General features: G+C 30.9%; 2 protein-coding genes across 3 annotated transcripts; one reads left to right on the forward strand and one right to left on the reverse strand.

Annotated features, from left to right (window-relative positions):
* Positions 1–2,664: 2,664 nt before the first annotated feature.
* On the reverse strand, positions 2,665–7,558 carry LOC130999776 (uncharacterized). Of its 2 annotated transcripts, none has more exons than XM_057925412.1 (7): positions 7,066–7,558; positions 4,947–5,018; positions 4,792–4,859; positions 4,154–4,301; positions 3,984–4,067; positions 3,790–3,881; positions 2,665–2,956 (listed from the first exon to the last, which is right to left on the reverse strand). In XM_057925412.1, exons 1-7 carry the CDS (start codon positions 7,357–7,359, stop codon positions 2,923–2,925), a joined length of 792 nt encoding a protein of 263 aa, XP_057781395.1. In that variant the 5' UTR covers positions 7,360–7,558; the 3' UTR covers positions 2,665–2,922. The 2 variants fall into 2 exon arrangements, with proteins under 2 accessions (XP_057781395.1, XP_057781396.1); XM_057925413.1 differs by having other exon boundaries at positions 3,786–3,881.
* Positions 7,559–14,645: 7,087 nt separating this feature from the next.
* Positions 14,646–16,637, forward strand: LOC130997009 (uncharacterized). Its single transcript, XM_057922288.1, has 2 exons — positions 14,646–14,767; positions 15,615–16,637. Exon 2 carries the CDS (start codon positions 15,618–15,620, stop codon positions 16,635–16,637), a length of 1,020 nt encoding a protein of 339 aa, XP_057778271.1. The 5' UTR covers positions 14,646–14,767; positions 15,615–15,617.

Raw genomic sequence — 16,637 nt, forward strand, 5'->3', positions numbered from 1 at the left:
TTTAAAGATGAAGATAAAATGAAAAATTCAACATGATTTTTCTACATAATTTTTTAAATATTTGCTATGTAGATTGGGTAGACATGATTAATTTTATTAGAGGATAGATTTTATTTTCAAAATATTTATTCGGAAGCATTTATTATGGTCCTCTTTTTTTCAAACTTTGGCTTAAATTTTCAAACCCTAAGGTGTCTAATGAGCATGAAAAGACGAAGAGTCAAGATTAGAGTTAAATTTTCTATCTTTCCCTTTGGATTTTTCTAAGATTTATGTGTCCTATCTTTCTATTGATTATGACATTGTTCATTAATTTTATCATTATGATGAAATTTTGTGTGTTATTCTTGAAATCCTTTATCTTTATGTTAATTTCTTACCATTTTATCATTAAAGTTTTGAATTTTGACTTTTCTTTCATCTCTAAAATATGAGATATGAGCTTTATGTTTGTACTCCCTCCATTTGTTTTTAAGTGTGTCTACTTTGAGTTTTTTTCTTATTTCATAATAAGTGTCTATTTTAAAATTTGAGAGAAAAATAATGACATTCCTTATGTTTAACTCCTTGTGTCTTATGAAATTAGTATTATATAAAAATATTATTTTACTAAAATAATCTTATTCAATGTTTCTTTTAAATGTGAAAATAATGCGTGCAATAATAAATAAGGGTATAAAAGAACAACAACATATACTAGAGACGATTAAATGTATTTTTTAATATGTGTGAAAAGTGAAAGAGAACTAAATTGGTGGAACGGATGTAGTACTAATTTTATTATTAGAACAATATTAAGGCCCTTTGAAAAAAGAAAATAATTGATAAGATTTTAGATGCAAATTTACTTTTTTGGTATATATAATTTAATGGTAGATAACACTTATTTGAAAAAAAAGGAGGGAGTAAATATGAAAAATAAATAGAATCATTAATTATACACAATAGAAAAAATAATTCCGGTGGGGTTCAAAGAAGAGTGAGAGAAAGTAGAAATGACAAGACATAAAGATGAGAATTATAGTGACAAAGTGAAAACAAAACAAGCTACAAATGATTAAGTGATAATAAGATTAAAATATACACTAAATACAACTCAAAAAAATATATAACCTTAATACTTAATTTATCTCAGATCATCACTATTTTATAATTATATATCTTAAACTATTGACTTTGATCAATTAATACTTAAATTATGGCAAATTGTGCAAATTTATACCTGAATAAATTTTCAAATATGCAAATTTACACATTAATTATGAACAATTATTTTTAGTCCATGTCAAATTTTTGGCGATCCTACTTTTTGAAAATAATTACGCATTATTTATAAAAAGATTTTTAATTTATATAATTTTGGATGGAAATGCTTTAATTATTATGAAAACGATTAGGTTGTAATGGGACCAAATCCTGTCAATGTCCATTTTTTTCAATAAATCAACCTACCCCAAATTGTTCTTTTCTCTGCCTTTTAAGAAGACGATAAATTGATACCTTATTAATATTAGTATATTTAAATATCCTCCTTTAATTTATCAAGAAAACATTCACATTCCGTCGAAAGAAAATTCAAAACATTAATTTAGTAGTATATGATCTTTTACCAATAATCCTAAAAGAGAGTGATTATGCATAGACTAAAAAAAGTATGTTGTCTCTTTCACTTCACATCGGTGATAAGATTAGTAGAAAATTATCACATCTAACATGATTATGCCTAGACAATTTTGTACAATTATTATTGTCATTAGCTTCTTTCGAATCTTCTTTTTATTGAAAAGATATATAACAACTACTTGTCTTTTTATTGTAGTTTCATTTTCGTGATATTTCTCTATATCATGTCATAAAAAAGAACATTTGATGTTATCAAATTTTGTTACAAGAGTTTATGGTATTTTACCTTCTCTTTTCCTAAACAAGAAAAAAAGAACATTGTCAATTAATTTTAACATTTTATGGGAAATTTAACAAATGTTTAAACATTATAATCAATTAATCATATATATTTGTTGATCAATTAATCATAGATACATACACCAGAACTATAATGCAAGAAATTACACATATTTTGCCAGAAAAATGTGACTGGAGATAACAAGTAAATAATGGAGATCAATACAAATTATACTTATATTTTAAGTTTGAGCTAAAAAAAATCATTCATATAATCAAAGCTGGGTTATTTTATTTAATTATTTTTGTGAGTTGGGAATGATTTCATGCTTACTTTTGTATCGTGCTACACCAAAAAAAATATTAACTAGATTTAAATGAGAATTAAACCATTATAATATTACTTTACATCATTAAACATAAACACAATGATGACTAATAATATAAATATAAAATTATTAAATCAATTCATAAAACCTTTCCATTGAAGATCACCATGAGCATGAGCTCCACATTTAGTCTCCACTTTCAATTTAATATAGTTTTTAATTATTATTTTCTTCAATTAATAACTAGTATTTTCTGCAATAAAACCCCCAAGGGAAGCAATCATATATAATTTGAACCATTTAGAAGAAAGAAAAAAAATCGAAAAAGTATGAAAACTTCAAGTTTAGCATTGTTAATGTTAACTATGATATTTAGAAATTGATTTTTAAAAAAAAAAAAAAATATGATATTCAGAAATTAGGCCTAACTTGCTAGGGTAGTAATTGCAATTTCATTTCAGCCTGTGTAACAATAAAAATTTCAATTTCTAAACAAGAATTCCACAAAAGCAAAAGCTCCTAGTGAACTCAAAATACTCAAATTTACACTTGCTTCTGAGTCACCAGGTAGAAATCACAAACATCACTGGAGCAAACCTTAATCTCCGACCAATCCATCGCGTTAAAAGCTCGTTCAATCCTCGATCGTTCAGCTTGTTTTCAACACGAAACGAAGCTGTTTACAACCAGCTCAGCTCATCTGCCAGCGCCGCCTGCTCTCAACCCTAATGTATGGAGAAAGATGGTATAAATCAGTCAAACTTGTGCGTAAATGAAAACGTGTTGAACGGTTCGTGCACATTTTATGAGTTCGGCATGACTTCCAGTATCGGAAAATCCACATGGGATGTCAAATCTGACGTGAAAACAACAACTTCATTCTCAGATCAAGCGTGCTACATGGATTTTCCGATACTGGGATTCGGATCTCATGACGATCTAGCATAATTGCTAAATCGTCATTGTGACATTATTGAAAAAGTGGTAAAACGTTGCGACAACAAATGATATTTTCCCCACAAGTATGTCTCTACGCATTTACGGGCGTATGCACACGCATAAACACAACTCCAAATACAACGCATAATACATGAAGCTCAAGGGCTTGTCTGCTATGTGTTATTGGATAACGTGTGATATCTTTGATTGGGATGTCTATTACTAATTTATTAGATATTTAAAATCATGTTTGGTAAGATATATAAAAAATATGTTACGCTATCACACCGCTCAGGTGTGATACAGAATAAAAAAAAAATATGGATAATATATAACGGGTCATTAATTTATACGTATCTATCACACCCTTACCCTTATCATGCATAGCAAACGAGCCCTAATGGTAAAATTGATGCAGAAAACAAGCATCTATCCTACCCTGATACACTATATAGTTTATATTCACCAAGGTTGAAACTCAATAATGATGAGTTTCACATTAATCTTGATCAGTGTATAAAGCATTCATGAATTATGTGTTATCGTATCGAACCACGGTAATAAAACGTAGCGTGATGTAATACAGGACGGGGATATATATCAAGACGAACAAACCTGCCTTCTCCTACGGCATTGTACAATGTACCACGAACGGCCAACCACGTAGCACGGAAGAAGAAAACCAGCAAGCTGAAGAACCGAAATCTGATACTGAATTCAAGAAGAGGGCAAAGTGAGAAATCTTCAATATATTTACCATTTACCATACAATTGAGGATGCATTGCTCAATTAGAAGTCGACTTTCAACTTACATGGACGAAAACTGAGGATTCGCGCAGCACTCCAAAGTCTCTCGTGATCAAAAGAGTTTGACGTATCAGCAAGAGCATCATCAGCTGCCGGAATCAGAAAAAGGGGCACATTATATCTTTGTCGAAAGGAGAGATCAGAAATCAGTAGGAAGGTATCTTGGTTTGCTTACGATGATAGCTACTGATCGGAAACAGGTAAGAGTCCCGCTGTTTGCTATGGCATAATCATCGTAATCTGACTGCAGAAACTGACGCTCAGCCGCTGCAAAAGCCAGCAACCGAGGGTCACGGAGATCAATGTGAGGTCCCCAAGCTTGTCTGATGGAGAAGAGTAGATAATGTTAATAATAGTTTGAATAACGACGAAAATTTTGAGCGGAGCAAATGTTCCAACTTTCAGCGTTTTTGAAGTGAAAACGCAAGTTGAAGACATTTTTCAAGAAACGATTAAAGTTAGGGACACAAACTATGATTAACCCGAAATTTAACTATATACCAAAACACGGTTAAAGCCCTACACGATGAAAATTAGATATTTTTCACAAGGATAACGCGATCAAAGTCATGCAAATCCACAAACAATCACTATATTCGCCATCTCTATTTTTCGGATGCCCCTCATTTCCTATATCTCCTTTCGTAAATAGCATATAGTTATACAACAAAAAACACAAAAGAAAGGCGGAAGTTTCTTACTTGAAAACATGGAATACATAATTTTGATTTTTTTTTTTTTTTCCTAATGATCGTGGAAGTCGAACTCCCCACCAAAACCATAACTTAAGGTGACAGAAGTCAGAACATTTACCTGATATCGATAGCCAAAACATCAGCATTGGTTCTCGGAGGCGGGCAGCTATAATTCGGAGAGAAAACCTGTTGAACAGGAAGGTTTCCGAATATTAAATTTCTACTGCAATGTTTTATTCATACGATGTTACTTTAATACAAACATTTTCTTACCTTATTGCATATTTCACAAGTAATATCCCCTTTCTTGTTGCACCATCTCTGAATGCATTTCCTGTGAGCAAACTACACGAAAATCAAAGGAGAGTTAGCATCAAGCGTGTCTCCGAGCATCTAGCAATAACTTGAGGGAAACAAAAGTAGGAACATTCACATGGCGAGACATATGACACGACGACACATATCAGACTCGAACAAATTTTGATTCAAGAAACATACATTAGTTCAGTAGCTGTACTAAATAGCTCATGAAACGCGATTCTGATTCAAGATAAGCTCCACGGAAAAGCAAAATTGAAGAAAAGATTAAACTTTATTTCTAGTAACTATGTAGGAAAAACAAATAACAACAACATTTCGGTCATTTCCTCGACTGCATATTGTGTTCTAATCTTGTGTTTCATAATGGCAAACTTCTCAAGAATCAGAAAGTAGAAACTTCACGAAATAAATAGCTCATGAAACGCGATTATGATTCAAGATAAGCTCCACGGAGAAGCAAAATCGAAGAAAAGATCAAACTTTTTTATTTTTTGTAATCATGTAGGAGAAACAAATTGCAACAACATTTCCTCAGCTGCATATTGTGTTGTAATCTTGTGTTTCATAAATGACAAACTCCTCAAGAATCAGAAGTAGAAACATCACGAAATAAATAGCTCACGAAACACGATTCTAATTCAAGAAAAGCTCCACGGTATGAAAAACAAATTGCAACAACATTTCCTCTATTGCATATTGAGTTGTAATCTCGTGTTTCGTTTCATCAATACAACGGCTGCCGTTACACCATTGTTTGACACAATGTAGGCAATTAAAATTCAGTCCAAATGAAAATGTCAACACAAATTCAAGACATGAAGCATTGAATCATATGAATTCCTTTCATTAAAAACATCATGATCTAAATCAATAGAATCTATCACAATAGGATAAATATAGGCTATGAATCCAAGTTGGGATTGTGCCATTAAATGCACAAACTGCACCAAATTTAAACCATGGCATTTCTTTTCTTAAAAAGACAATAAATATATACCCAAAAAAAAAAAAACAGGACAGCACATTAAAAGTAGCATCAATGCTCAACATAAAGAAATCCCCCAAAACCCAAAACACTACATTTTTTTCTTAAACAGACAATAAATATATACACACAAAAAAATAGGACAGACCATTAAAAGTAGCATCAATGCTCAACATAAAGAAACCCCACAAATCTAAAACACCGCATTTTTTGTATAAAAAGACAATTAATATTATACCAAAAAAATAGGACACCCCATTAAAGATAGCATCAATGCACATCCCACATACCAAAAACTTAAAACACACAAAGGGCAGATTTTTTATTAACATAAACACTCTCAAATTTCATCGTAAAGGATTTAAAAAAAATAATAATAATAATAAAAAAATAGAAGCTTTATCAGTAGAAAAACAGAGATTGGAAACAAAGCATTAAACTCAACCTCAATTTATTTTCTTTAAGAGACAATAAATATATAACCAAAAAAATTAAAAATAGGACAGCCAATTACAAGTAGCATCAATGCTCAACATAAAGAAATCCCCAAAAATCCAAGACACTGCATTTTTTTCTTAGAAAGACAATCAATACTGAAAATCTAAAACACACAAAGGCCAGAATTTTATTAACATAAACACTCTCAAATTTTATTGTAGAAAGAAATAAAGTAACTTTTTTTTAAAATCAGAAGCTTCATCAGTTCAAAACAAGAATGAAAACAAAACATTAACTTTCAACCTCAATTTCCATCTAAAACAAAAGGTAAAGAAGCAATTCAAGCACACACAAAATTAATAGGAGTAAAAAAATAAAACTTTTTATCAGAACACACATACACAAACTAAAAATAAGGGGGAAAAAAAACTTTTTTCAGATAATAATACACACATAGACTACACATGATCTCATAGGAAGAAAAAAAAATGCCCTCTCTCTCTCTCTCACACACACATACAGAAATTAAACATAAGGAAGAAGGAAAACTTTTTTTCAGAACACACACACACATAGGCTACATATGATCTCTCTCTCTCTCTCTCTCTCACACACACACACACAGAAAAAAGGGAAGACAAAAGAAACCTTGAGGGTTCCATTGCAAGCACAAGGAGCCTCCATATCCTGCTCCTCATCTTCCTCCTGACAAATTCTGCACTCTCTCAAACTCCCTTTACCTCTGACATCGCAGCCGTCGCCGCCAAAAACCCCATCTTCGGCAGCAATCGCGCCACCATTTTCACCACCAACAACACTAACATCAACACTATCTTGGGCCTCGCTTTCTCTCTCCGCAGCTGCTGATGATGATGGAGATTCTTGAAAGCACGCAGCTGAAGCTATTATCCTGTCCACACACACCATGAAATCATCCACCATTCTTGAAATTTTTTTGTTTCTTTTTTCCCCTCTCTCTCTCTCTCTCTGTAGAAAATAAGTCTGAAAAAGCAATGGAGTTTCTTTTTTTTTAAATAGCTGAAGATTGTAGAGAGAGAGAGAGAAAGTGGGAGTTGGGGATTTTTAAATTAATAATGGTGGGTGTTTGTGGGAATAGTGGCGGAATTTACGAATGGAGATGGGGGCAGGGGAAAGGACGAAAATACCCCTGCTTGGTGGGATTATTTACGCGATGTGTACGAGAAATATCTGTCGAGTTTTTTTGTGCATTGTGCTGCTGAAATCGGCCTAGCTTCCATCAATTATCACTTTTATGATTTATATATTTACACAAATTATTATTAATAGATTCAATATTTTTAAAAATAATTTCATTAACTATCATTATTTTTTTAATTTGTGGATCCCTTTCTCGACTCACTAAATATATAACTAACTTTTCTTAAAGTTCATAGACTTTTTTTAGAAAGATATTTAGTCTATTATATATATAAGCCAAATCAATTACCAGAAAGATTTTTGACCAAAACTACATTCACATTACTTTAATTAATTTCTTTATTTAATGCAAAAAGATAATAATAATAATAATAATAATAATACTAATAATTAAATGTGTAATCTTCACTCATCTATTTTAGAATAATTGTTGCCAGTATTTGTTATTAATTTTAAAATTAAACTATATATTTAACCATTTAACGTTTTACCATTCATTAATTTTTTGATAAATAAATAAATAAATACTAAGTATTTCAATATGAAACATTGGTGATAATATTTGTTTTTTGTGTAAACTTTGGTACAAATCATTGAAGTTAGAAACACTTTTTTTTTCTCCCTAAAAAACACTTTTTTTGTCCATATACCCAAATATTAGGTATTCTTTAACACTTTTTTTTTCTCCCTAAAAAACACTTCCTTAAAGCTCTTTGGATTGGGACTGTTTGGCTGATCTGGAAGTATAGGAATGAGAGTAGGTTTGAGAACAAGAATTGGGAGGTGTCCAATCTTGTTAATGAGGTCAAAGGGAGGCTTTGGAGTTGGAACAAAATCTTCCATGTTGTCGAGTTCAATGTTTCTTTTACTTTGTGGTGCTCTAACGAGTTCGCACCACTTGTTTGATGTTTTTGGTACTCCTAGTACCACCCCAGTTTTTTAATGAATTTTTTATTGATCAAAAAAAAAAAAAATTAGGTATTCTTTAACAATAATTTGAGTAAAAACAATTTGGGATGGTCTAAATGTATTGTTACACATATATGGCACGATGACTATGACTATGCAAAAAGTGTGCTTTTTGGTCTTGTATTTTTCGAATTTAAGATGCACTCGAACTATTTCATGACGTTGCTCTTATCCAATGAAACTCACAAGTTGATATACTTATTTTTTAAACTTGGTCAAAGGTTACTATATACCTCATTCCTCCTTCAATAATTATATTTTAACCGTTTAAGTGGACAATTATACTTTTTCTATCTTTTAATTAATACTTCATTTGTCCCATAAAATACATAATATGAAACGACACGAATTTTAAAAAAAATCATGTAAAGTATAGTGTGAATGAAGAAATGGTCCATCGTTAATTGTGATATTTAGTGAAAGAATTATTATTATTATAAATAAGGTATACATATTTTTATGAGACAGACGAAAATGAAAATTATGCATGTTTTTTATGAAACAGATCGAAAAGGTAAATAATTTTGCATTTTGAACAAGGACAAAATATAAAGTTTGATGCCATATATTGTAAATTTTGAAATTTGAACACTCATTCAAGAACGAGATTCATCTTTATATAAATAAATTTCTTATTTAGGAACCCATGAAACATATTAATAGTACTTAAGAATTTGAGACACAACATAAAAGTTATAAAGTAATATTTTTTTTTGAAAATTAATTTACTCCATTGATTGATTAGTAAGTAAATTAAATATCATAATCTATCGTGATTGTTAGGACAAATCATATGTGAGGAGCCCAGTGGCGGATTCAGGGGGGGGCTAGGGGGGGCTGAAGCCCCCTCCCAATTTTTGAGTTTTTTTTTTTTTTTTTTTTTTTTTTTAATATAGAAATTTATTTCACTTAATATATCAATATATATGTATATGTGTATATAAATAAGAAATAGAAGAAAAAATATAGTAATACATTATTTCTAGTATATCCAACTATCCATATTAATTCTTTGAAATTGTACATTGATTTGTTACATTTATGTTATTTTTATCCTATTTTTTTTTTCTTAATTAATTTTTAATGTTGAATTTGAGTCCATTCTAAAGTTAAAAGTAAAATTACTAATTATTAACAATGAAAGTCAGTTTATTTGTTTAGAAAATGAAATATATTTTTTTAAAAGAATGCATAAAAATATTGTTTTGTATACTTTCAATCTACTTGATGTTGAATTAATTGAATTGCAAACATATATCTATTATATTAAGTGATTGTTAAAAAAATGCATGGAAATAAAGTGTACGGAATGTTCAAAAAAATTTGCTTCGGGGGCTCCCGCCCCCGAACCCCCGTGTAAATGCCTACATACGTCATAGATCAATAAATTCAGCCCCCCCTAACCTCAAATCCTGGATCCGCCCCTGGAGGAGCCCAACGTCATTATAATTGCTTATATGGCAAGAATGATACAATCATACAATTATAAATTTCAACACAGTTTTGAACATAATAATATTTCAAATTATGCATGGGCGGTTGGCCACATTAAATTTTGTGAAAAGTCAAATAATGTAATAATAGCGATTGAAACTAGGCAACCATTTATCCATGATTGGCATTTATTTAAACTTTACTCACTATTACAAAAATATAAATTAGCGACGAATAGTTGCCATTGAAAAAATAAATTAACTCACTTTCAAATATTATTTGTTGACAGAGGCCCACTAGTGGAAAATATTTTATTGTAGTAAATAATATATTTCGATTTAACATTATATAGAATATAAACTACACATTATTGTTTAAGGAGAACATTTTCTATTTCTCTATATTTAGCGGGTTTAATTTTATCAGGGATATTAAAATTAATAACCTTGAATGAAAATCCATAACATATTTTGGAGTAAGATAGTGATTTCTATAATTTAGATGGTTTTTAGTAACAATAATAAAATTTTGTAAATCTTTATTATTGTTTAAAATAGGGTAATGATCAAAACGATGATACATGAGATTTAATTTGTTTTCAAGTAAAACCAAATAAGAAAAACATTTCAATACTATAAGTATTTTGATATTAGAATAAAAACATTTAAATACTACTCCATAATAGAATATTTTAAGCCAAATATAACCTCGTGTTGTGAATTTTCTTTGTCGTCCGATTATCGAATAATTATAGCATTCACATTGATTGGGTCAATACTTGACTCATTCATGCTTTGAGCCTATTTATGAGTCAAATGTTGTATTCAGTTAGCTCATCATGTTGACTCGAATCATCCCATCCTGCATTGACTGACTCATCGCTAAGATTGACTTGAATCGGCGGATGAGTCAGCCCGATATAAATGCTCGTGCGATGGAGTAATTTACATTGCAATACTCAATATCTAATATTGCCGCAATTACCAACAAAATGAGTCTCGATATATATCAATTAATTTTGAATTTTAGTGCCGAAAAAATATTAATTTTTTCTCACAATCCATGCATGCAAGAAAATTAGAATGGACTATTTTACTAATCACACTATTAGTAGGCACATATATAGGTATACTTGTATAGTTGTATTGACTAAATTTGCCATTTCAATAACAAGAAGGGACAATAAAGGAAATTAAAGAGATCAACTTGACATATCAAGTGGGTTGGGTAAGTCTCCCAAAACTAAAAATAAATAAATTAAACTGAATTTTTTTGTGAGTATCTCTCTCCTTAAATAGATAATGTGCATATGCACATGATCCTTATAATTATAAAGTAGAGGAGAGAGAAAAGGGATAAGATAGATGGTGATGTTTATCTCATATTTTATAAATCTTGCATTTTTGTATAGTGGAAGAAGACTTTATGATTATGATTAAGAAATTGTGGGGAACACATCATTAGCCGTGCAGCTCAAAATACTGTTTTAATTATTATAGTATTTGCTGTAATATATATAATATTTATTGCAATAAGGATTGGGAGACCAATTGGATAAGAAAGAAATAATAAGGGCATGTTTGTTTAACTTCATTTTTGTATCAATTTTTTTTAATGATTAATGGGTTTTTAATTATTCTTTAATATTAGAAATAGAAAAAAAATTATATAATAACAAGTCATCCTCATATATACTGAGAATAACTGATGTAATAAAACACTGCAAAACCCTAAATAAGGTAAAAATAAATAAATACAGAAAATAAAACCAAACAGACGTTCAAACATGTCTGTCAATTTTTTTATAATTCGTGAGAGAAAAATATATGGATCCACTAGGATTTGCATGGATTTACCCGAAATACTAAATTAATTTATGGATTTTAATTAATTCATGAGAGAACAGTATAGGTGTTTTTTAAAGCTAAATTAATTTATGTATTTGTGTCATTATCAACTTGATCTACAATCATGGGAATATTAGTTAAAAAAATAATGATAATTAAGTTATAATGTCAGGGGCAGTCCTTCTCAGCCAGCAATATCATGTTAATTACAAGATATATGATGAGAACTCCATTAATTATCTTACTCACATAATTGATATTCAATAATTGTATATAATATATAGGTATTACATATATGTTGCATATATATTATATGTATAATGTATAATTGTATAAATTGATGTAAATTGTTCATGTACCATATATTTTTGATGGTTTCAATTAATTAATTACCAAATTAATGGTTTCGAAAGTGCCATTTAGTTTATTCGTTTAGTGAAATAAACCCTTAGCTACAAGTAGAATACACTCAATTTTTTTTAATCTCTAGTTTTGCAAATTACGTCAACTCTTTAATATATTGCATACCAACAAAATCTCAATGAGATATTTAACTCAAGAAGGTGTTTTGGTGTTCTAACTTAGAAAATGGATTTCCTCTAGTTTTAGGAGAATAAATAATCGAAACTTTCAAAGGGTTACATTTTTAGCAATAACAGTTTTTTAAAATAAATAATTACTTTGGCCCAAAAGAAAATACAGGGAATATTCGATCGATTAAATAAAGTAATAACGTTATCGTTATAAATTACTAATATAAAAGCTTTCTAATTGGGTTAGCTCAACAACGCCAAACCACATCCCAAGACAAATCAATTGTTCATTGACTATATAATTGGAATTTTGAGAAAAGTCGTGTTTGACCGATCTAATTTAAGCTTCCAATCTCTTCATACTAGTAGTAAAATAGTAAGGGTTAATAGTGTTTTATTTCTCGCGCACGCATACGTGTGTGTTGACCTAATGATAAGAGGTTAATGCTATGAGGTCCTGAGTTTGAATTTTATATCGCGCGATCTTTGAATTTTTTTTATTTACTTATATAATTTATCAAAAAAAAAATAGTATTTTATATCCCAAACTTTAAGCAATTTTCATAAAATATTTCGAACTTTTATTTGGTTCTAAAAAATTTCGAATTTTCAACATTTTTTTTATAAAATATCCCCAACTTTCATTTGCTACACAAAATTTGGTGACCGAAAAATGACGCATTTCACCCGAGAAGTCTCAAATTATCAATTAAGTGGTATAAGATTCGCAATTTGACGACAATCAATTTGAGAAGAGTCATCTTTCGGTCATCGAATTTTGTGTAGCGGGACATTTTATAGTAAATGTTGAAAGTTTGGGGTTTTTTAGGAGAAAATGAATGTCCGAGATATTTTATGCTGGATATTTTATAAAAAATGCTAAAAGTTCATATTTTTTAGGTAAAACGAAAATTCAAAAGATTTTATAAAAAATACTGAAAATTTAGGATATAAAAGGCTATTAATCCAAATTAGTAATATCTAACAATACCCTTTAATATCTCTTCTAGAAGTTGATGCTACGAAGCAGCACACTAGGTCACTATAATAGTCATCACATAAATTTTCATGAGATTATTTCGTTACGTGATATGTTAAAATTTAAATTTTACAAATATGTTTTGATACAAAATAACGAAACCAATAGATTCAACATTCGAATTACTTTTTTTTTTTGAGAACAAAACATTCGAATTACTTGATATGCGTATGTGAGTTGTAACTAAAAAAAAATGAAATTAAGAGATATTCTTACTCAAAAGGCCCATGTTTGAGTGGGCTTATTAACGAGAGGGGATTTGGGCCCAATTTGTTTCTTGAGGTCCCTTCATTGGTTAATTAAAGATTCAAATTTTTTTATGTTTATCATCAGTCGAAACACCAACGTGTATATATAATTCATTGTTTTTTTTTTACAATAAATAATAACTCGACAAACTATTACTATTGTTTTGCACTATATTTTTTTTTTAAATAATACAATTTCATATTTTTACAAACAGCCACTGAACTAATAAAAAACAAAATAATCCTCGATAGAAACTAGACAAGCAGAAAATTCCTAACATAAAATTAGTGGTGATTGAAACCTAACTTTACTATATCAAATACTCCCTCCGTCGTCCCATGAAGCAAGACCAAATTTTCTTTTTGGTCTGTTCCACAAAGGAAGACCAGTTTCTAAAAATAGCAAAAAAATTACTCTTTATTCACCTTTTCACTTTTTCACTTATCACACTTAACGCACAAAATATCAATTTCTTAATTCTCGTGCCGAAAAGAACTTGGTCTTGCTTCATGGGACGGAGGGAGTATTTATATATTTTTATCGGTATTATTGTTATTATTTTTTATATGATATATACTATTTGACTGTAAAAAGATACTCCATTTTTTTCTGCATCCGGTCCTTTTTGAAATGATGCAATTTGATTAATCTAGCTATAAAATATTTGTATGTTGTGTTTCACTTTATCAATGCATACGAGTATTTATTTATTTATTTATAGTTTGGATTCTAACAAAAAATTAAAATACAAATAAAAACAAGAACAAAATGCTATAATCTGTTATCTGCAGGCCATAAAATAAGTGGAACACTGAATCACTAATGCAAACATCAGCCATATCTCAAAATTGTTTTCTCCGACTATATATTTTCGTATTTAATTAACAAAAGCGCGTACTAATTAATCTTTAATTTGTCTCTATTTAATTTCTATTCCAAAAACACGACACTCTATATTTAGTATGACAGTTTTCTCATGCAGTTTGCCAGCAGATAGCTCTCTTTAAGAGAGAGAGAGAGAGTTTAATTAGAGTTAATCAGCTGCTTTGTGAAGTACTAAGAGCATTTTGAGTTGTACTTTCGCATTGGGTTTCATCCAGGTAACAAATTTCTTTTATCCTCTATTTTTTTTTATTTTTTTTTTCGGTTCAGAATTTTTGAATTTTGGTGATTTTATTGGTTGCAATTTCTCTCTCTCTCTCTCTCTTTTTTTTTTGAGTGGGAGATCGGGGGAACGGTGAGGTTTAAACTGTAGATGCCCACTGTTCACAGACAAGAGTTCGTACCACTTGCTGTCTTCTTACATACTTCATTTACGTATGATCTTGCTCCGTGTCAAGTTTATATAAGTTATAAAATTCGCCAAATCTCCCTTATTAAATTTCTTAATTACTTTTTAGGGTTGATAATGCAAATACTTATTTCACATGATTCCGATTTTTCACTATTAAGTCATGCCTACTTTTCTTTTCTTTTTTTTGCATACAACGAACATTCCAAAGTTCACAGCTCAACCGCGAACCTACAGCTCGAAGCCCTAATTGTGCGAACCTACAACCGGAATCCCTAAATCAACCTGAACGGCGAACCCACGGTCCTTAATCGCGAACTATAGCCGTGAGTTGTGAACTCACCGCTTTCTAAGCCCTAAATTCCGAAAAAAAAGTAATGCCTTAAATGATAACCTAACTATTTAGGAACTATTGTATGATGGAATTAACTAGTCCAACTACCCATTTTAGGAAGACTTTCGTTTAAGCCACACAAACAGCTCTGATTTTTCACTTCAGCATTTATTCGCCAAAAGTGTAAGAATAAAATAAAATTGAAAGTTTATGTGCAAAATCGGAAATTTGTGAAATTCGTGTATTTAGGCGCTATTACCCTATTCTTTATACATATACGAAATCATTCATTTTTTCTTGTGATTTATATTTTTGGTGAAAGGATATGGCACGTTTCCAAGTCGCCCCAACATTCATAGCCCAATCCGTGGTTGAATTCTACCCTGCATGCAAGGATTTGTTCTTGCACGTTAAATCTCAAGGAAGAGACATCAAGAAATTGGAAAACAGATTAAGTGAGCTCATAGCTCTCATGGCGTCGATAATGTCGAGGAAAGACGAAATCGAGCGATGTCTGAGAAATTCAGTCCTCTCAAAGAAGACCAAAGAGTTCGAAATGCTCGAGACAATCATCGCGGATATCGATGGCAAGTGCACCAAGTTCATCAACAAGTACACGAAGATCACCCGCCGCCGCCTCTGCTCATCAGCAGACGCGCGCAGCATAATTCAAGAGCTCGAGAATTTGAGGTCGAGAGTGTTGACGTTCAATTTCTTGAAGCTTGCAAAGCTTAGTAGAGATGTTGCCAAGATGGCTGCACAAGCTTGTGTGGTTTTGGAGAGGTTGAATCCGGAGCACATGATTTGCAAGAGATTGGAGTTGAATCAAGAGAAGTTTGATGTTGATGGTGATGATCTTGCATTTTACAATGCATATGTTGATGAGGTTTTGAAGCATCTATGTGAAAATGGGAGCAAAGTTGGGATCTTGGGAGGATCATCAACGGGGAAAACAATTGTGTTGAGGAAGTTGTTTAATCGACTTATTGAACTTAAGTCGTCGTTTTCGGGCTCCGATGAGGGTTTGGAGTTGGATTTTATTATCTGGTTGGAGTATCCGCAAGAGGTCGAGGGAGAGGCAGAGGTCGTCGAGAAGCTACAAAATGAGATCATGGGGCAACTGAGTCTAGATCACGAGGCTAAGATGAGTGTGCACATGAATGGGGATCGAATTTCCGCGTTTCTTTGTCACAAGAAATATATTTTACTCTTGGATAAGGTATTGAGAAATGTCGATTTTGGTAGGGTCGGGTTGCGAGAGCACCACGAGTATAAAAAACTCGTGGTGTCTTCTAGTGACAGGAATGTCACGAGTTTGTTGGTTGAGTCTGTGTTTGAAATTTGA

The sequence above is a fragment of the Salvia miltiorrhiza genome, chromosome 8 (genome assembly GCF_028751815.1).
Source record: "Salvia miltiorrhiza cultivar Shanhuang (shh) chromosome 8, IMPLAD_Smil_shh, whole genome shotgun sequence".
NCBI lineage: Eukaryota > Viridiplantae > Streptophyta > Magnoliopsida > Lamiales > Lamiaceae > Salvia > Salvia miltiorrhiza.